This window comes from Phocoena sinus, chromosome 1 (genome assembly GCF_008692025.1).
Source record: "Phocoena sinus isolate mPhoSin1 chromosome 1, mPhoSin1.pri, whole genome shotgun sequence".
NCBI classification, from domain to species: domain Eukaryota; kingdom Metazoa; phylum Chordata; class Mammalia; order Artiodactyla; family Phocoenidae; genus Phocoena; species Phocoena sinus.
Genome location: NC_045763.1, coordinates 903,538 through 923,955, shown reverse-complemented (window position 1 = coordinate 923,955; position 20,418 = coordinate 903,538). Strand labels below are relative to the sequence as shown.

The window sequence follows — 20,418 nt, the reverse complement described above, 5'->3', positions numbered from 1 at the left end:
CGTGAATCTTCTTTTGTCGTGTCTGTTCTAAAATTTTTGTCCCTTTTCAGTTGGGGTTTGGACTTTCTATTGCTGTTATTTAGGAGTTCTTTATATATAATCTGAGTACTAGACCTCTGTTACATATATGTGCTGCAAATATTTTTTCAGATTCTGTGGCCTCTCTTCATTTTCTTAATGTCTTTTTTTTTAAATATGCTTTGCTGTTTGTTTGTTTTGTGTTTTTTTTGTTTTTTCTAAGATGTTGGGGGTAGGAGTTTTAGTAATTTATTTTTGCTGTGTTGGGTCTTCGTTTCTGTACGAGGGCTTTCTCTAGTTGTGGCAAGCGGCGGCCACTCTTCATCGCGGTGCGCGGGCCTCTCGCTATCGTGGCCTCTCTTGTTGCAGAGCAGAGGCTCCAGACGCGCAGGCTCAGTAGTTGTGGCTCACGGGCCTAGTTGCTCCACGGCGTGTGGGATCCTCCCAGACCAGGGCTCGAACCCGTGTCCCCTGCATGAGCAGGCAGATTCTCAACGACTGCGCCACCAGGGAAGCCCTAATGTCTTTTTACAAGAGAAATTGTTAACTCTTATGAAATCCGGATTTTTAGTTTTTTTTTAATGTGTCATCTATGTTTTGTAAAAATTTTTGTAGCTAATTTCTGCCTCCCAAGATGGAAGAAGATGCCAGCCTGTTCCCTAAGAAGCTTTTGGACGACGCCCCCCTTGTGGAGGATGGTAATTAAGAAAGGTCTTTTCACAAATAAAACACGTTTCAACACACAGAAGACAAACGATGTGCTTAATAGTTGCCCTTTAATTTCCTTTTTTCAGAGAGACCACGTCTTTTAAACTCATATTTTTTCTCAAAAAGGTAGCTTATATTATTTTGTGTTTAATCAGAAGAAAGATCCACGTGGCTGAGACTTTGAAGTTCAGTGGCCGACAGTAGTTTCCCAGTTTTTTGTTATTGCTTAAAATGGCAATAATGAACCTGTTGTGTGTAACCTGAAGAGCCTGGTTTAAGAGCAGCAGCTGGATTTCACGTCTGCCTTTGACTAGTCTGCTCTGAGATCTTGTCATGTGGCCTTTAGAAAACTCCACTCTACGCTCATGAAACAAGGGTGGGAAAGACAATAGTGTTTTGCTATTATGATGAAAATAGTTTTGACTTTGCAGACCCCTTGGAAGGGTTCCCTGGGCCACACTTTGAGAACCACTGCTCTGAGCGGCCATCCCATCATTGCCCAGTTTGTGTGTGTCAGGATTTACCCTGGAACTTCAGGCTTGAAGGTCTCCATCTGCGTTCTGTTGTTTTAACTCTCACTCTATTTCTAGAAACAGATGAACTGGAGGATCCGGAGTTTGTGCTGGGCTCTGTCCCTGGGGAGGCTGAGAACAAGGCGGACCCAGGAAGCTCCTGGTAATTAACCCGGGGCAGGGGGAGGGGGAGGGGCAGGACGCGCTCCCCACGGGACGGCAGCGGGCGTCCTTTCCATGTTAAGTCCAGGGAAAGAGCAGAATGCAGACAAGAGGAAGCAGAGACCAGCCGTCCAGGACAGAATGCAGGCCTCACTCCTGCGGAGGGACTTGAGCCACCTAGACCAGCTGCATGAAGAGAAAGACCTTTTCATTCAGAAAACGAGGTGAGCGGGGCGGGCCGGGCTCTGGCCGGGGCCCATCTGTGCGGCGTTTGCCGCCCTCCACTCCTGTCCGGTTGACGGCGACACTGCAGTGTGTTCTCCAATGTCTGCAAAGAAAAATTTCAAACACAGAAAAGTTGAAACTTGAAGGCAAATTGATGACATCATGAAACTTTACTCCTAAATGCTTGAGATGCCCGCAGGAGAGCCTGTGCCAGCTGCCGGCCCCGCCCCGATCGGAGCGCCTGGGGTGCAGGGAGCCGCTTACGGATGCTGGCTCCAACTTTCAGGGAGGAGCTGCGTGCTTGCCGCTGGAGGATGGGGCTCCTCGCCAAGCAGCAGGAGAGCGTGGCGGCTGGCCTGGCTGCGGAGAGAGCCGCCGGCAACATGTAGGTCGGAGGTGGGGCCCTGGGGCCGGCGGGCGCGGGGGTGGGGGCGGACCCACTTCCCGGCCGTGTGGGAATCGGGCAACCCAAGTGGACATCAGGAGTCAGGTGGCCACGAGTCAGGAGGGGCGGTCACTTTGAGGCAGGTGGCCAGGGGAGGCCTCCCTGAGGAGGGGACCTGCAGGCTGGGAGGTGAGTGGTAGGGACAGCGGCACGATGGCTGGGGTGGGGCATCGAGTGCAGGGCCCGGGGCAGCAGGCGAGGACGCCAGGTCACGTGCCCGCAGACCAGAGCCCTCCGGTCAGTGTCCCTCCAGGCTGCCCTCCGAGAGACGCCCCCGCCCTCTCCTGACCGTAGAGGGGTGTCCTGCGGGGCGGTGCACCTCTCTGTCCTGCGCCCGCCCACCCACCCTGCTCATCTGAGCGTCCCCGCGAAGTGGCTACATCTCAGAGTGTAACTGGGCTTGGGTGCCCGGGAGGGCAGAGGGAGATGAAGTAGGAGGTCTCAGAGTGGGCTCGGCCAAGAGGGCCTCTCAGTGGCTTTTTGGCCCCTGAGGTGCCTCTAGTCGTTAGGTGAGTGTGCGGGTCCTTCCTGAGGGGCTGGCAACCAGGGGGCTGGCTCCACATCCTTGGAAGAATGAGAGGCCAGTGGAGAGGGGGCGGGAGGGGGCAGGAGCGGGCTCAGATCAACGAAGTGGACCCAGGAGAAGCCTTCCTCCGGCCACAGCCCTGCCCTCCCAGTCAGCCTGTTTAGAGGAAAAGTCAGGCGAAGGCATCGCTGAGCCTGAAGGCCTGCAGCCCCCGAGGCCCTGACCCACTTGCCCTCTGCAGGGCAGCCGTGGGTCGCCTCCAGGAAGCGTTCCAGCGCCTGTGCTCAGAGCTGGGGAACGAGGGGGACCTGCAGGCGAAGATGACGGCCGTGCTGCATGACAGCGTGTAAGTCCAGGCTGTCGAGCAGGGCCGGGTTTGAAGATGAAGAATGACATTTTGTGCTTGACTTTCAAGCTGCCTAAAAATTGAAAGGTAGCTGAGACTTTCCATGTTTAAGTGTTTTGCGCATTCTCCACGTTTGTCTGAGTTCTCAGGAGCTGTGAGATCAGCTTCTTTTTCCTTTTCTCCTGCTCTTTGAGCCTCCAAAGAACGACCAGCGTGATTTTTAAAAGAGCTTTACACCTTTTCTGAGAGCATTCCCCCCACCCCGGCGAGGAGATGGCTGTGCTGTGTCAAATCCTGTACGCGGAGCTTGTCTCGGCAGCTTCCTCTCTGCACCAACTGGCACCAGGCTGGTCCCCACCAGCGCCGCAAAGCCCCCGGGGCCCTGCCTGTGTCGGATCACTGTATGGTCCATTTAGTTTTTTAAAAAACTTCTAAATTTTGAAACAATTTCAAATTCACAGAAGAGTTGCAGAAATAGCACCAAGAACCCCCGGTGTCCCCTTGCTCTCCCCACCATCCCGGTGACACTTCACACTTGGAGGGTTGCATGGGGTCGCCCCACCTCCAGTAGGAAAGACCCTCAGTCTTCCCGTGACGCTCGTGACCTTGATGGTTTTGAAGCATCCGGGCCACGAACCGTCCCCCAGGTTGCCTTTGTGTGATGTTTCCTCGGGGCGGTGGTCTAGAATCCCCCAGGTGCTGCCCCCCGCCCCCACCCCTGCCAACAAGGCGTACGATGGCCACCGGTCCCATTTCCAGTGGGGGAACTACGGTCACTTGATCGAGATGGGGCGTGCAGGGTTTCTTTTTTGGTTTTAAAGTTTACACATTTTTTAAAAATATTTATTTATTTATTTGGCTGTGCCGGGTCTTAGTTGCGGCATGCGGGATCTAGTTCCCCGACCAGGGATCGAACACAGGCCCCCTGCATTGGGAGCACAGAGTCTTAACCACTGGACCACCAGGGAAGTCCCTAAAGTTTACACTTTTTAAAAAAATATTAATTTAATTTATTTATTTAGGCTGCACCAGGTCTAAGTTGCAGCACATGAGATCTTCAGTTGCAGCACGCATGTGGGATCTAGTTCCCTGACCAGGGGTCAAACCCGGGCCCCCTGCATTGGGAGCACAGCGTCTTGCCCATCGGACCAGCAGGGAAGTCCCACGCAGGGTTTCTTCAATGCAGAGTCACGCTTTTCCTTTGGAAACTAACATGGAATTTGTGGTACATACTGTGAGACTGGAAAACCCCATCCTCATCCCTTTCACGCTCTGGTGTTTGCATTTATTGATGCTTCTCGCTTGAATCAGTTATGATGATGGTTGCCAAAGGGCGATTTTCTAACTCCGTAATTCCTTCTAAATGTACGAGTTAGCGTTCCGCTGTAAAGAACAGCGTTCTCTTCCCCATGTTTCTTTATGTGTCAGTGTAGACTCTTGACTTCTGTTCTATGCAGTGGGTTATAACCTGCTCCATCTTTTTTTTTTAATTAATTAATTTATTTACTTTTGGCTGCATTGGGTCTCCGTTGCTGTGCACGGGCTTTCTCTAGTTGCTGCGAGTGGGAGCTACCCTTTGTTGTGGTGCGCGGGCTTCTCATTGTGGTGGCTTCTCTTGTTGCGGAGCACGGGCTGTAGGTGCGTGGACTCAGTAGTTGTGGCTCGTGGGCTCTAGAGCGCAGGCTCAGTAGTTGTGGCGCACGGGCTTAGTTGCTCCGCGGCATGTGGGACATTCCCGGACCAGGGCTCGAACCCGTGTCCCCTGCATTGGCAGGCGGATTCTTAACCACTGTGCCACCAGGGAAGTCCCATCATCATTATTTATTTTGATGCTCCAGTCACCCCCAATTGGGCCAGTTAGCACCTCTTTCAAGCAGGCTCCCTGTCGTTCTTCGAGTGCTTTCTGGGGTAACGACGTGTTCCTATCCCACTTGTTTCCTGTCCACCCTAGTCCTAGACCTAGCTGGTTGTCCGGACCAAGCCAGAGCCTTGGTTTCTCACAGGGGAGAGTGGTGTTTAGGGACCTAGGGCTGGGCGCCAGGTGGCCCCACTGGGAAGCACGTGCATGTCTCTGTGTGTCTGCGTTAGAACCAGGAGTTGACACCCGTGATTCCAGCTCCAACAGAACCAGAGGTGCACCCTCATCTCCCCTGTCTGATGGGACACTTCTTCTCTGACAGTTGGAACCTGTCTGTCATTACCTTCAGTGTTTTTGCTCGCGTCTCCTCCCGCCAAGTACCAGTCTGCTGACCCTGCCCCGCTGCGGCTGGCCCTGACCCCCCATAGCCCACCTGCCTGCCCCTTCTCATGTGGGCGTGGCTGCTGCCCATTTACTTTCTTTTTAATCAGCTTTATTTAGGTCTAATTTATATGCAGGAAAATGTATGTCAAACGTCCCTTGTGCATCCTGTCCGTCAGCAGTGCTGACCCCAGGTGACCGCGGGTGTCCTCTGCCCCTTAGTGTCAAGTGTGTGAGACCCTGCAGTGTTTACTCCCCGTGCCCGTCTCCTCCATGCCACACAGCAGCCATGAGAGGCATTCATGTCCTCGTGCATGGCCGGTGTCTCCCTTCATGGCCTACGGCCACTGCTGTCTGCTTCATCACTGAGCAGGGCAGCCCGGGGGTCTCACTGGCTCCCGTTGGAAGCCCACCTGGTTTCCCTTCCTGGTCAGCATCCCCTTGGACCACGTAGTGACCCCTTGAACCTATTCTTGGGGGGACGTGACTTCAGGGCCCTCCTGTGTTGCTGCCAGTCTGTGTGCCCAGACTCAAGGGCACCCCAGGCCGCAGGGACGTCGATGAGTCCCCCCAAGTATGGGCTGAGGGCAGGCGGCCCACGCAGCAGGCGTCTGCTGTCCCCAAGGGCTTCCTTCAGGGGCACGTGTGAACTTGGGGCTCGGTGGCCTAGATGGTGTCACTCATGGTCACTGAGCACCTGCTGAGTGTCAGACCCCGATGTAAGCATGTAGGGTCAGCAGTGAGTAAAACACTTGGAGTCCCTGCCTGTTTTCATGGGAATGAGAGGCATGTAAGCAAAGCATGAAGCTCGTGGCGGGTGCCACGTGGCACGGTCATTGCGTCCCTGGGCCCAGAGAGCAGGGCTTCAGGGACAGAGCAGGGCAGTGTTGCAGGAAACAAGGGGCCTGGGTGTTGGTCAGACTCGGTGGCGGAGCCCTGGAGTGGACACTGCGTGGGGGGGCGTGGCCTGGCTCTCCAATCCCTTTGCCAGCGTAAACAGAAGCGCCTCCTGTTTGCAAGGAGCGCCATGTGGCACATGGAGATCCAGGAGAGGCAGCTGGAGGACGCCTGCAAGTCAGCCCGAGCAGAGGCCCCGGCTGCCAGGAAGTGCCTCCAGGAGAGGGGGGCCTCGGGGAAGGCAGAGCGGAACCGGCTGCTGCGGGTGCGGTAGGTCCAGGCCTGGGGCGCACCCCCCCAGCCCACGCCTGTGGCCCCCCGCCAGGCCCACGCCTGTGCCCCCCCCGGCCCACGCCTGTGCCCCCCCCGGCCCACGCCTGCGACCCCCCCCGGCCCATGCCTGCGCCACCCCCCCGCCCCACGCCTGCGACCCCCCCGGCCCACGCCTGCAACCCCCCCCGGCCCATGCCTGCGCCACCCCCCGCCCCACGCCTGCGGCCCCCCTGCCCACGCCTGCGACCCCCCCCGGCCCACGCCTACGGCCCCCCTGCCCACGCCTGCAACCTCCCCACAGGCCCAGGCCTGTGCCCCCCTCCCCACTCCACGCCTGCAGCCCCCCTGCCCACACCTGCGACCCCCCCGCCAGGCCCACGCCTGTGCCCCCCCCGGCCCACGCCTGTGCCCCCCCCGGCCCACGCCTGCGACCCCCCCCGGCCCATGCCTGCGCCACCCCCCGCCCCACGCCTGCGACCCCCCCGGCCCACGCCTGCAACCCCCCCCCCGGCCCATGCCTGCGCCACCCCCCGCCCCACGCCTGCGACCCCCCCCGCCCCACGCCTGCGACCCCCCCACCCCACGCCTGCGACCCCCCCCCGCCCCATGCCTGCGGCCCCCCTGCCCCACGCCTGCGACCTCCCCGCCAGGCCCACGCCTGTGCCCCCCCCGGCCCACGCCTGCGACCCCCCCCGGCCCATGCCTGCGCCACCCCCCGCCCCACGCCTGCGACCCCCCCGGCCCACGCCTGCAACCCCCCCCCCGGCCCATGCCTGCGCCACCCCCCGCCCCACGCCTGCGACCCCCCCCGCCCCACGCCTGCGACCCCCCCCGCCCCACGCCTGCGACCCCCCCCGCCCCATGCCTGCGGCCCCCCTGCCCCACGCCTGCGACCTCCCCGCCAGGCCCACGCCTGTGCCCCCCCCGGCCCACGCCTGCGCCACCCCTCGCCCCACGCCTGCGACCCCCCCCCGCCCCATGCCTGTGGCCCCCCTGCCCACGCCTGCGACCGCCCCCGGCCCAGGCCTGCGCCCCCCTCCCCACTCCACGCCTGCGGCCCCCCTGCCCACACCTGCGACCCCCCCACAGGCCCAGGCCTGCGCCCCTGCCCACCCAGCCCCAGCCTGGGCAGAGTGGCTTGGGCCACGCTCGCTCCCTGACCTGATGGCCGCCTCCCTCCTGGACACCCTGCCCTCTTCCCGGCTCTGGCCACTCCTTGTGGCCTGTCCTCCTGAGGCCCCGACACCACCCGTGCCCCACGGGCAGCTGCTTCTGAGGGTGGGGCCGGTGGAGTAGGTGTGCTGCAGGCTGGGGGATGCAGCTGCCCCCAGGGGCCCCCCCGCCCTCGCCCCGGCACGGGGTCCTCACAGGTCCTCCGGCTCTCCCACCCCCCACCTCGTCCAGTCCGTTGCCAGATCTTCCTGCTGCTTCCATGGGATCCGAGCCTGTGGACACCCACAGGGTCCCCACGGGCCCGCCCCCTACCAGGCACAGCGCAGGGCCCTCCCGCCTCATGCACTTGGCCCTGGTCCCGGGCCCTCTGCAGCCAAGCCTGCACAGGACGTGTCCCTGTTCCCGCTGCCCCGTGTCCCTGCAGGAGGTCCGTGTACCTACAGAAGGAGCACGGGCTCAGGCACCAGAAGCTGGTGGAAGACGCCCAGAAGAACCATCGGAAGGCCGTGAAGTTCCTGAAGGCCTCCCTGGGGAGGTACAGCGGCTCTCTTCTCTCCGCGCCTCTCCTCCTGTCCCTCCCCTCACCCCACCCCCGCCCACACAGGGAAGCCTGAGAAAGTGGATCAATTGCCTTCGTTTTGAAATTCTCCAATTTTATCACTGAGCCGTCACCTCATCACCCATAAAGAATAAATGTGTGTTTCCAGCTTTGAGCTGACGGCCGTTAGTTTCAGACGAGGACTCCAGTCTAGAGAAACGGCTTTCACGTTTCGTCGTGGTCCACGCGCAGCCCAGCTCTTTCCCACTTGCCTTTAACATCCTGGTGCTTGGCTGCTTCCTTGGGGCTCCTCCCCCTGGTGGCCACTGCGCCAAGAGCAGGTCCTCCCCACCAGGATCCGCCAGCAGGAGCGGAGAGAGGAGCTGGAGAGCCGCGAGCACGCGCGCAGGCGCATGGACGCCGTGCTGGCCCTGAAGAGCAGCATCTCCGCCAACCGGGTAGGACTGGCCCCACCTCCCGACGCCCTCAGGATGCGCTCACCTGCCCTTGGACAGGCTCCCGCGCCCCAGGGGGACCCGGGCTCGGCGAGGCGCGTGCTGGAGCCCTGGGCCTTCCCAGGGGAAGTGATACCCCCTGGGGCCTGGGGGGCAGTTAGACCAGGGAAGCGGGGAGGGATGCGCAGTGAGCCTCCGGTCCAGTGGAGACAGCGGGGCTCTGGCCTCGGGAAGCCCCTGAGGATTTTGGGGAGGGGGCAGCTGCAGGAGGCGGGTGCAGGTGGGAGCAGTGGTGATTTCCACAGACGTTGACCTCCCGCGTCTCCGGTACGAGTTGAGGGCACCCAGCCCGCAGAAAGCTCCCTTGCGCACGCGCACACCTGCGGATGCTGGCACGTCCGTGCTCTATTCCCAAGGAGACACTCCGGAAATTTCAAGCATGGGGCCAGGCCAAGGCAGAGCTGGCGGAACAGAGGGCCCAGGCCGAGAAGGAGCTGATTCTGGCCCAAGGTGGGGACGCTTTCAAGCACTTTTGCCATCAACGCCGGCGCCAGGAGCTGGAGACCCAGAACCGGTGAGGGCCTGGTGGGGTGGCATCCCAGAGCGGTGGGTGGGTGTGTCTGTCACTACCTGCGGCGAGGCTGCCTCTCTCCCTGGGCCTCCCCCTCCCACCCCCCACCCCCCACATCCTGCTCTCCAGCCCCCAGCAGGCGGGACATCTCCTGGGCCTCAGGCACAGCCCCCACTGCCCCTGCAGACCCGGGCATCCCCCGCCCGTGGCCTCCTCCCTCCCAGAGGCTGCGGGCAGCCGGGGCTCACTTTCTGGGCTCCCCCAAACTGGGGCTCAGTGCTGCCTCAGTCCACTCTGCACCCCGTCATCCCCTAAGAACCCCTCGGCCTGCAAGTCCCCCGTTCTCAGCTCCCCAGGCTGCACCCGACCTGAGACACAGGGGTCCGCCCGGGGGCTTCCCAAGATGCAAGGGTGAGGTGGCCAACTCTCCTGCCTCAGCCCAGCCTTGCACACAAGGTTCTGTCACTTCCTCTTCATCCTGGAGGGCCTGTCCCTTCCCCCACAAGCAGCCCCGCCCATCGTGGTCACTGTCAGCACCTGCCCAGGTGTGGCCACCCGGTCCTGTCACTGGGGAGTCGTGGTGCCCTGAGTGCCAGCCCTGGCGTTGGGTCATCGCCTGCCCGCAGGAGTCCCAGGGGCAGCTCCTCCTGCCTCGGAGCCCTTAGTCCTGGCAGGTGGGAGGCACCAGCAAGGAGCAGCGGGAATGACTGACTGAGTGACCGGCCTCCAGCCCTGAGGCTGCCCTGGTCTGAGCCTCAGGGCGCCCAGTGGCGCCTGGGAACCCGGAGTGGGGGATGCAACAGCTCACGGGGTCGAGGCTTGTGGCGGGGACGGCGCTGGGCCAGAGGTTCGCGTCCCAGGTCTCTGGCCCGGCCGCCCTTCTGGGCTCCCTCCGTCGGCTCCTGCGGGCCGAGCCTCTCGGGGGCCGGGTGCAGCTGGCGTTTTCCCCGCAGCGCCTTCGAGGAGGAGCAGAAGCTCAGGAAGCACGAGATTGTGAGTCGGATCTTGAAGGAGGAGGCCGAGGAGGCCAGGAGGAAGCAGCGGCCCTCGCCCGCCAGACCCGCGGGCCGGCCGATCCTGAGGGACCAGACCTGGAGCTACGTGGCCGCTTTCCATGACGGGAAGGGCCCGGCGGACCCGCCCTGCTGCCCCCCGGTGAGCGGACGCCCCTGCTACACTGGACCGCACCGGCCAGCTCAGATCAGGACCACGGAGAGCGCTCCTGCCCCTCCGCCCCTTCGCCGGATGCAGGCACAGCCTCTGGTCGCCAGGCGGCCCCAGCCCTGGTGCACGTGTTCCATGTCCCTCGCGGCTCCCCCCCCCCCCCCCCCCCCCCCCCCGGTCTCCGGCGCCTGGCCCGCCTGGGGAAGCAGACCCCCTCCGCCACATGTCCCCGAACAGGATTGTCTTGGGCCACCTTACCTGTCCCCAGATGCCAGAGCCAGGCTGGTGACCAAAGGCCCATCACGGCCCAGGGGAGACGTGTGCTCCCGTCCACCCCCCATGCGTGCTCGCCCCGGAGCCGGGCCGCTTCCCTCCATTCCCGCACTCAGTCCTCACATAGAGGGCCGGCCCTGTGCCGGTCGCCCCATAGGTGACCTGCTTACCTGTCCCTGAGGGTGTGGGGTAGGGACGTCGGGACCCCATCCTGAGCCCGGCAGCCCTTCTGCTTCTGCCCTGTGTGCCCCCAGCCTGAAGGCCCAGGTCACTGGCTCCAGCAGTGCGCTGCCAGCCGCGACCCCCAGGCTGCTTCGTGGGCGCCCCCCAAAGATGTGCCTCTCTGCCCTCTCGCCCCCAGCCGTGCTCCTGCCCTTCTCCACGTGGGGCCTTTCTCACGCCTGCAGCAACATCGCCCTCCACTCTTGTCCCTGTGCCAGCCTGATGTCCCCGGAGGGAGGCCCCGTCTGGCCCTAGAGCAGCTGAGGGTCTGTGAAGGGGTTTCCGGAGTGTCCATAAGTCAGAGTGTTTTGTGGCTCTTGTGGGCGTTGGAGACCAGGCTTTCACGATGTATAAAGACACTCATGGTGTAAACAGAGGTTGCAAACCCGTGTGTGCTCTGGTCTCTGAGTGCAGACCGGGGCTGGGTGGTCTGCCAAGGCCCTGGAGTCCTGAGGGTTCGCACTTTCTTCCTCCCTCCCGCACTTTCTTCCTCCTGTACACTTTCAGAGTACAATCTCTGTTTTCTAGAACAAGCTGTTGCATTCCTCTCCCCAACTCCAGGAGGGCAGGTCTGCGTTACCCCAAGCCTCTCTGCTGGTGAGAGCCGTGTCCAGCGAGTCCGTCCAGGCGGACAGGGGGAGCCTTGGCCAGGAGGCGGGGACGCTGGCTCGGCCGGAGTTCCCTGGGCTCTGGAAGGAGGACTGCAAGCCGTACCAGGTAGCCCCTCGGACACGCGGCCACATCTTTTCATCCGTCTCCCATGTCTCCACCCTGTCCTGGCGACCGTGGCGGCCCCCGTCGCGGGGGCTGCTCTGCAGTTCCCCCCAGCCACCTCCCTCCCAAACAACCACAGGGCCGGTGGTGGCCACACGCGGAGGGATGCAGGCAGGGGGCTCGAGGGGTGGGTTCCTCTCAAACAACCACAGGGCTGGTGGTGGCCACACGCGGAGGGATGAGGCAGGGGGCTCGAGGGGTGGGGCCGAGTCCTAATGCTCCAGCTTACTACTGGGGAAATGTGTCGCTAGAAAAAGGCATGAGCTCACACTTCCTTTGACGGTCTCTTGTCACGGAACACGCGCTCTCCAGAGCACTGGTCGTCCTGGCTCTAAGAGGGCAGGCACAGCTCTGGGAGCCGAGAAGCTAGCGAGTGTCCACTGCACGCAGCAGGACACAGGCTCTGGCCCTGTCTCTGCACTGGTCAGCCGAGGCCCGCGGCCACCTGGAGGACATCGCCCACCCTTGGTCTGTGTACAAGTTGGTTCCCATTGCTCTGAGGGCAAAGCCACTTTGGTTCCGCTGGTTCTGAGGAGGCCTGCCGCTGCTCTGCTCGGGCCCGGCCACTCCCTGGGCACCACCGGTCAGCAGCCCGGCTCCCACCCAGGAGAGCGAGGCAGGAGGGTGCCAGCCCCTGGGCCAGCAGGGGCACCGGGAGCCAGGCCCCCAGAGGGTCCCTCTTCAAGTCACTAAGCCGTTCAGGGAGGCACCTTTATTTGTGCCACTGAAAAAATGTTGTTTCCGGTAGAGCTTTTCAAGAACTTTCTCTTGGCCTGATTTTAAAATCTAGAAAATACCTCTCTGCCATTATTTCCTGGAAATCCGCCGGATCCTGGACGGCCCTGCTCGGCCCCTTGTTTCTCCCCTGACCCTGCCATACCCCCTCCCCCACCTTGCTGGTGCCCACCCCACCCCGGCCCCTTGCGGCCGTGGTGGCCCCCGGCTCCGGGCTGTCCATTTCCTTTACCCCCCAGCTGACCTCGGGGAGGCCTGGGGGCGCTCCCGAGCCGGCCACTGTCCCCGCAAAACCCCAGGTGCCCAAGGAGGACGTGGGCCAGGAGCCCATGGGCGGAACGAAGACGGACAAGGACATCCTGGCGCGCCCTGCGCAGCGGCTGCGCCGCGGGGTGACCCACAAGCAGGTGGCATCCAGGCGCGAGTTCCGAGGGTGTCCCTTCAACAGCAAGCCCAAGCTCGTCCACTTCAAGGTGAGCCCAGGGTCCTCGCCTGGGTCTGAGGGGACAGGGCCTGGTCTCACACGAGGGGTCAGACACCAGCCCCAGGAGGGCGATTGTCCTGGGGGGCTGGCATGTCACACCTTCCTGGTCCCTCTGGAGGACCCAGGCACCACCCGACCCTTTGCTGGGGGACCCCCACCCGCTGGTCCCCAGGAGGCCGCTTCCTGCCTGAGGCAGGGGTCCTACGAGACCGTGGAGGGTGTCCCCATCTCCCAGGCGGGAATGTCAGGAGCCGAGAAGCATCCGTCAGAAAACTCGGAGCAGTAGCTTTTTATGTGCTCTTCCTAGGACTTTGATATCGGCAAAGTGTACAAGAAAAAGATCACGCTGACTAACGCCACCTACACGATTAACTACTGCAAGCTGGTGGGCGTGGAGGAGCGCCTCGGGGACTTCATCCACATCGAGTACTAGGGGGTCGGGGGGAGGCGGGCGGCGCGTGGGGGTGGGGGAGGCGGGCGCCGCGCGGGTTGCGGGGGAGGCGGGCGGCGCGCGCGGGGCGGGTGCTTCAGTCCCTGCAACGGCTATCAGAGCCTTTTTATTTGACCCACATTTGGGGCACAAAACCTTCAGCTTGGGTCCCCGTGAGCATTTGTAAAGTGGCTCCTCCGCCTTCCTGAGACTAGCCCAGTTACGGCTTGATGTTTTCCCCTTCATTGTGTTTTGAGGTTGACCACTCTGGGTAAGATTTCCCTGGAGGGCCTTGTGCCTTTTCAAGGTGAAGAAAAAAGCCATCTTTTATTTCGGGACTGTGTACTTGAACTCTGTATTTAAATTTTCTTTCTTTTCTTTTAATTGTATCCAATAATTCTTTTTTTTTTTAATTGGAGTAAAATTGCTTTACAAGGTTGTGTTAGTTTCTACTGTACAATGAAGTGAATCAGCTGTATGTCTACATACATCCCCTCCCTCTTGTACCTCCCTCCCACCCCCCACCATCCCACCCATCTAGGTCGTCACGGAGCGCCGAGCTGAGCTCCCTGTGCTGTACAGCAGGTTCCCACTAGCTATCTGTTTTACACGTGGTAGTGTATTTATGTCAAACCTAATATCCCAATTCGTCCCACCCTCCCCTTCCCCCCACTGTGTCCACATGTCTGTTCTCTACGTCTGCGTCTCTATTCCTGCCCTGTAAATAGGTTCACCTGTACCATTTTTCTAGATTCCATATATATGCATTAACATACGGTATTTGTTTTTCTCTTTCTGACTTGCTTCACTCTGTATGACAGACTCTAGGTCCATCCACATCTCTACAAATGACCCAATTTCGTTCCTTTTTATGGCTGGGTAATATTCCATTGTATATATGTGCCACAACTTCTTTATCCATTCGTCTGTCGATGGACATTTAGGTTGCTTCCATGTCCTGGCTATTGTAAATAGTGCTGCAATGAACATTGGGGTGCATGTGTCTTTTTGAATTATGGTTTTCTCAGGGTATATGCCCAGCAGTGGGATTGCTGGGTCATATGGTAATTCTATTTTTAGTTTTTTAAGGAACCTGCATACTGTTCTCCATAGTGGCTGTATCAATTTACATTCCCACCAGCAGTGCGGGAGGGTTCCCTTTTCTCCACACCCTCTCCAGCATTTGTTGTTTGTAGATTTTCCGATGATGCCCCTTCTGACTGGTGTGAAGTGATACCTCATGGTAGTTTTGATTTGCATTTCTCTAATAATTAGTGATGTTGAGCATCTTTTCATGTACCTCTTGGCCATCTGTTACGTCTTCTTTGGTGAAATGTCTATTTAGGTCTTCCACCCATTTTTTATTTGGGTTGTTTGTATTTTTTTGATATTGAGCTCCACGAGCTGTTTGAATATTTTGGAGATTAATCCTTTGTCCGTTGCTTCGTTTGCAAATATTTTCTCCCACGCTGAGGGTTGTCTTGTCGTCTTGTTTATGGTTTCCTTTGCTGTGCGAAAGCTTTGAAGTTTCATTAGGTCCCATTTGTTTATTTCTGTTATTTTCATTACTCTAGGAGGTGGGTCCAATGTATTTACATTTTTCCTCTGTTCCAGGGTTTCAGGTTTCTTCCTCTGAGACCCCACTGATACCTGACTTGGGTCCTCTTTTGTGTCTGATTTTCTTTCTGTCCCTGTAATCCTTGCTTCTTTCCTGTTTTGCTTTCCCCTCATTTTTCTTGTAACCACCGTTGCTGTGTCTTCTGCGGGACCCTCTTCTCTTCTGCTCCTTGAGCATTTTGCCTTTGGCGTTAAGGTTCTTCTCCTCCCCGCCCTGGTTTCTCCAGCTTCTGTCCTCGGTTTGGAGGTCCCGGGGGCTCCTGCTGTGAGCGCTGCAGCCTCCAAGGCCCCCAGGGGCTTCCCGGGGCTGCTCCCTGAGTCCACAGCTCTGGTCAGCCTCCCCGCGAAGGCCGCACTGTCCCGTTCTGTGCCGACTGTGGCCGGACGCGGGGTCTGCAGAGGCTCATGTGTTTATCACCCGCGTGTCCTCCGCCTTCCAGGCATGCTGACAGCGGGGGCTTTCCTGTGTTGCTAGTTCTTCCTGTTGAGCTGTGGGTTTCTGGAGGAGTCGGCGGAGGCCCAGAGTCGGGTGGTCGCTGTCACCTAGGCCACCCTGAGGCGCCCCTCCCCAAGCCTGGAGCAAGAATTTTTTATTGGCAGCATTTCCTCTCCACACTTGGAGGATCTTACTCCCCTGTCTCCTGTTTTCTGCTGTTGCTGTTCCGTCCGATCCCCTGTCTTTGTAGGTTATCGAGCTCTTTCCTCAGGTGGCCGTGAGCTTGCCCTCCCCTTGGGGTCCTGCATGTCTATGACAGTGTGTCTGGTGTGGACTGATCTTTCCTAGGGCTGCTTAGAACTCCCTGTGCTTCCTGATCAGAGGATTCAGCTCTTTGAACAGCTGTGGACGTTTCTCCGCCCTGTCCCTTCAGATGTCGCCTACCTCCCATCCTCACAGACCTGCCCCCGTGTTCCGATTCAAACCCTGTCAGTTCTGTGCCCCCCACACCTCCTGACGCCTGTCTCACACCCCCCCGCCCCGCCCCGTCATCTCCCTGAGCAGGTTTCTCAGTGTTTCCCGGGGTCCGTCCCTCTGTTGAGTACTTCTCTCCTTTGTCGTATCTAATCGGCTATTGAAATTGCTTGTTATGTGTCTAATTTCAGTTGCCCTATTTCTCATTTCTGAAAATTCTAAGTTCTTTTTCGGATCAGCTGGTATTTCTTGTTCTTTTCTCACGTCTGTAATTCTCTGTGTCTTTCTACTGCCCGACATCCTTGGAGTCTGGCCCTGCCCCTCGCTGTGTTTCGTGCTGGTCTCTGCGCGGACGCTGAAATCTGGGTTCGGATCTTCCCGCGGCTGAGGCTCCATCCTCGGGCCTCTGTTAGTCTGACATCTCAACGCTTCCCTCCCGATCCGAGGAGGTTTGGATTTCCTTCTTCCTGCTGCCACTGGGACGCTGCCAGCCAGGGACACATATTTATATTAAATTTTTAGCTTGTGTTATTTCTATACAAAGTACAGTAGGTAAAATCCAACCTTGTGAAAATGGACTTTGTGTTAGAAATTTTGTCGGGGGCTTCTTTTCCTCACCCAAATCCAGACCAGGTCCCTCCAAGTGTCCCCAGGAAGGTGGGGCTGTTTTTCTGGGTCTTTCACTGAAAGTGGAGCTCAGAGGGCTCCAGCTGAATGCGAGGCCCACGGTCCCAGCTCCCTACCTGTCTCACACACCTGACCTTGATCCTGAAACCCTAGATCCTTGGTTCAGGCCTGGCACGTGTTCTCGTGGGGACTGTGACCACTGCTCACCCCAGAGCATCTGGCCCTCTGGAGTTGGCCCCTGGGGACTTGCCTCCTTCCTCCCTCCGCCCCTCCCCCCTTCCTCCTCCCTCCCTCCCTCCCTCCCCCTCCCTCTTCCCTCCTCCCTCCCTCCCTCCTCTCCCCCTTCCCTCCCTCCCCTCTCCCTCCCTCCCTCCTTCTCTCTCCCTCCCTCCCTCCCTCCCCCCTCCCCCTTCCCTCCCCTCTTCCTCCTCCCTCCCTCCCCCCCCCCCCCCCCCCCCCCCCCCCCCCCGCTTCCTTCCTTCCTTCCCTCAGCCCTTCACTCACACAACTGACTCTCAGATGTTCCTCGAGCATCTCCTGTGAATTGAGTCCTGGCGAGGCAGCAGGGGCTCAGTACCCAGGACAGGCAAGGGGGGGCCCCAAAGCCCCGCTGGGGCGCCGGCCGTTTGGACAGTGGCTTCTGCATGAGCACAGGGCGCTCACCTCCTGCCCTCATTGCGCCTGCAGCTTTGACCCCCCTGGTCCCATGCCAGCCGGCATGTCCTGTGACGTGCTTGTTACCTTCAAGCCCACGGTGAGTGCTGAGCCCAAGCCGTGGAAGAGGGGAGGGTGGTGGGTGGGATCGGGGTCTCCGCTGCCCCCCAGGCTCCCCGGAGTGCTGTGATGGAGGAGGGACACGCCTCAGAAGGGGTCACGCAGGCCCCCGTTAGGCTGTTTTATGCCCAAAACATATTGGAATGTTCCTCAATGCCAGCAGGGTGACAAGGCGGCTCCTCTGTGTCGCTGGCTGCCAGGTGTGACCACTCATGCTAGCGGGTCCGAGGGGGGCGCGCTCCGTGGACCCCTCCCTCGGGCGGGGGGTGGTGGCTGTGACTGTGCGGACGGCACATGTCACCGCGGAAGGCTGCGAATATGTGCGTGGTTGGGTGGTTTTACTTTTTAGGTAAACAAAGATCTGGAAGGAAACGTCTCGTTTCTGGCTCAGACGGGCAGGTTTTCCGTTCCACTGAAATGTTCAGCGAAGAAATGCTCCGTGAGTTCTCGCCAAGCGTCCGGGTTGGGAGGGTGGGCAGCCGGGGCCTGAGGCGTCCAGCCTGGGGAGGTGGGCACCCGTGGCAATGCTGGAAACGTCCAGGCGAGTCCTGCGCTGGGTGCAGCCCAGATCGCAGGAACCCCGGGTCAGAGGAGACCCTGCTCCTCCTGAAAGCCCTGTGGGGTCCCTTTGATCCCTTTCTTTTTTTGAGCTATAGTCGCCATGCTGCATCTTACATCCCCAGACCTTATAAGTGAAGTTTGTGCCTTTGGACCCCCTTCACCCATTTTGCCCACCTCCACCCCAGCCTCTGGGAACCACCATCTGTTTCTGTACCTGTGAGTTCCATGTGTTTTAGATTCCACATATAAGTGCGATCATACAGTATCTGTCTTTTCTGCCTGACTTAGTTCACTTAGCTCAGTATCATCCAGGTTGTCGCAAATAGCAAGGTTTCCTTTTTAATGGCTGAGTAACGTTCCACACATTTTCTTTATCCATCCGTCCATCGATGGCCGCTTGGGTTGCTTCCACGTCTTGACTTTTGTAAATAGTGCTTCAGTGAACATGGGCGTGCACACAACTCTTCTGATGATACCAATTTCGCGCCTTTGGATAAATACCCAGAAGTGGAATTGCTGGATCATATGGTGATTCTACTTTTAATTTTTTGAGGAACCTCCATACTGTTTTCCGTAGTGGTTGCACTAATTTCATTCCCACCAGCAGTGCACGAGGGCTCCCTTTTCTCCACGTCCTCTCCAACACTTGTTATTTCTTTCCTTTTGATGATAGCTATTCCAGCGGTATAAGGTGATATCCCGCTGTGGTTTTGATTTGCATTTCTCTGATGGTTAGTGATACCGACCACCTTTCATGTACCTGGTGGCCATTTGGATGTCTTCTTTGGAAAAACGTCTATTCAGTTCCTCTGCCCATTTGTAAATCAGATTGTTTGTTTGTTTGTTTGTTTGCTATTCAGTTGTGTGAGTTCTTCATATATTTTGGATATTAACCCTTTATCAGGTATGTGATTTGTAAATAATTTCTCCCATTCCATAGGTTGCCTTTTCATTTTGTTGGTGGTTTCCTTTGCTGTGCAGAATTGATTTTTTCTTTTAATTAAGAAAAGTTTCAAAGTAATGAAGAGCAGAAAGAATAGTACAATGTATATCCATATACCCACTTCCAGAGTCCAATCATTGTCAACATTTGCCCCACTTGCCTCAGCTGTCTACCTGTCTGTTTTTGCTGGCCCACTTCCAAATGACTTGGCAATATCACAGCACTCAACACCCATCCTTATAAAATGTCAGCATGCATCTAGAATAAAATTAACCCCATTCCTAGCTATCACCTGTCACCCAGTGTGCATTCCAATGTACTGAAATGTCCCCAAACCAGCTTTTATAGCTCTGATTTTTTAAGCTGGGATACAGTCAAGCTCACACATTGCATTGGATTATTAGGTTCTTAAGTCTCTTTTTTTCAGGCTTGAGTTGTAGTAAAATACACATAGCGTAGAATATACCACCGTAACCATTTCTGGGTGCACAGTTCAGGGGTGTTAAATACACACCCCTCGCCTCCAAAGAGTCTGATGAGAAACCTGCCCATAATGTTCCTCAGGCTCCTTGTGTGTGACAGGTCATTTCTCTCTTGCTGCTGTCAAGATTCTCTCTCTTTCTCTGGCCTTTAACAGTCTGATTAGAAGGCGTCTCAACACGAGTCTCTTTGAGTTCATCCTACTTGGGGTTTGTTGAACTTCTTGGATGTTTATATCATACCTTTCATCGAATGCCGGAACCTTTCGGCCATTATTTTCTGAAGTATTCTCTCTCTGCCCTTTTCTCTCCTCCTCCTAGGACCCCACAATGCATATAGTGGCCCCTTGATGGTGTCCCACAGACCCCTCAGGCTCTGTTCACTTTTCTTCAGCCTTTTTTCTTCCTCTTCCTCGGCCTCGATGACCCCATTGTCCCGTCTTCAGGTTCCCGGATTCTGTCTTCTCCCTGATCAGATTCACCTCTAAATCCTGCTACTGAGTTTTCACTTCAGTTCTGGTACTTTTCAGCTCCAGATTTTTGTTGTTGTTTCTTTCTAGAAACGTTGGTATTTCCATTTTGTTCACACATCATTTTCTTGACTCCCGTCACACCTTCCTTTACCTCCTTTACCTCTTTGAGCATCTTTAAGACAGTTGTGTTAAAGTCCTGGTCAAGTAGACCTGCCATCAAGTCCTTTTCAGGGACAGTTTCTGTTGATTTGTTTTTTCTTTGAACGAATCATACTTTCTGTTTCTTTGTATGATTGCAGAGCACTGGACATTTGAATCTAATAATGTGGTAACTCTGGAAATCAGGTTTTCCCCTTTTCCAGGGTTTGCTGTGTTTTGTTATTGTTTCTGTTTCTTTGCTTTTTGATCGCTGTCAGCTCTCTCTGTTCTGAGGATCAGCCTCAGATGTAACCTTACTGTCTTCCCAGGTCTCTTCTGAGCCTTTCCCTAGGCGTGCCTGGTCACTTCCTTGTTTTCCCTGTATACGTCCTAACCTTTAATATCTGACTCACAAATGAGGAAAAAGAGAAAAATGAAGGAGGGGAGGAAAAAAAGTGTGCTGGCCCTTTAAGTCCCCTGGAGTCACTTCAGGAGAGGGGGAGGGGCATGTGACAATGGGACAGGAGCAGCAACTATGGTAGTTCTATTTTTAATCTTTTGAGGAACCTCCACACTGTTTTCTACAGTAGCTGCACCATCTTACATTCCCACAAACAGTGCACAAGAGTTCCAATTTCTTCACGTCTTCACCAGCACTTGTTGTTTTCTGGGGTTTTTTGACAGGAGCCATCCTGATTGGTGTGAGGTGGTGTCTCATTGTAGCTT

At 57.6% G+C, this 20,418-nt stretch overlaps 1 protein-coding gene across 1 annotated transcript in view; it reads left to right on the top strand.

Moving 5' to 3' along the window:
* Positions 1-20,418, top strand: part of CFAP74 (cilia and flagella associated protein 74) — a 77,076-nt gene that overhangs the window by 19,560 nt on the left and 37,098 nt on the right. Inside the window, exons 2-19 of the mRNA XM_032650577.1 lie at positions 634-716; positions 1,317-1,401; positions 1,484-1,624; positions 1,912-2,010; positions 2,838-2,942; positions 5,123-5,177; positions 6,173-6,348; positions 6,653-6,734; positions 7,441-7,643; positions 7,949-8,059; positions 8,418-8,520; positions 8,934-9,091; positions 10,042-10,243; positions 11,276-11,464; positions 12,556-12,729; positions 13,048-13,166; positions 17,012-17,078; positions 17,448-17,537. Coding sequence (XP_032506468.1) covers positions 653-716; positions 1,317-1,401; positions 1,484-1,624; positions 1,912-2,010; positions 2,838-2,942; positions 5,123-5,177; positions 6,173-6,348; positions 6,653-6,734; positions 7,441-7,643; positions 7,949-8,059; positions 8,418-8,520; positions 8,934-9,091; positions 10,042-10,243; positions 11,276-11,464; positions 12,556-12,729; positions 13,048-13,166; positions 17,012-17,078; positions 17,448-17,537 — 2,223 coding nt within the window. The 5' untranslated portion in view covers positions 634-652. The remainder of the gene's footprint in view (positions 1-633; positions 717-1,316; positions 1,402-1,483; positions 1,625-1,911; positions 2,011-2,837; positions 2,943-5,122; positions 5,178-6,172; positions 6,349-6,652; positions 6,735-7,440; positions 7,644-7,948; positions 8,060-8,417; positions 8,521-8,933; positions 9,092-10,041; positions 10,244-11,275; positions 11,465-12,555; positions 12,730-13,047; positions 13,167-17,011; positions 17,079-17,447; positions 17,538-20,418) is intronic.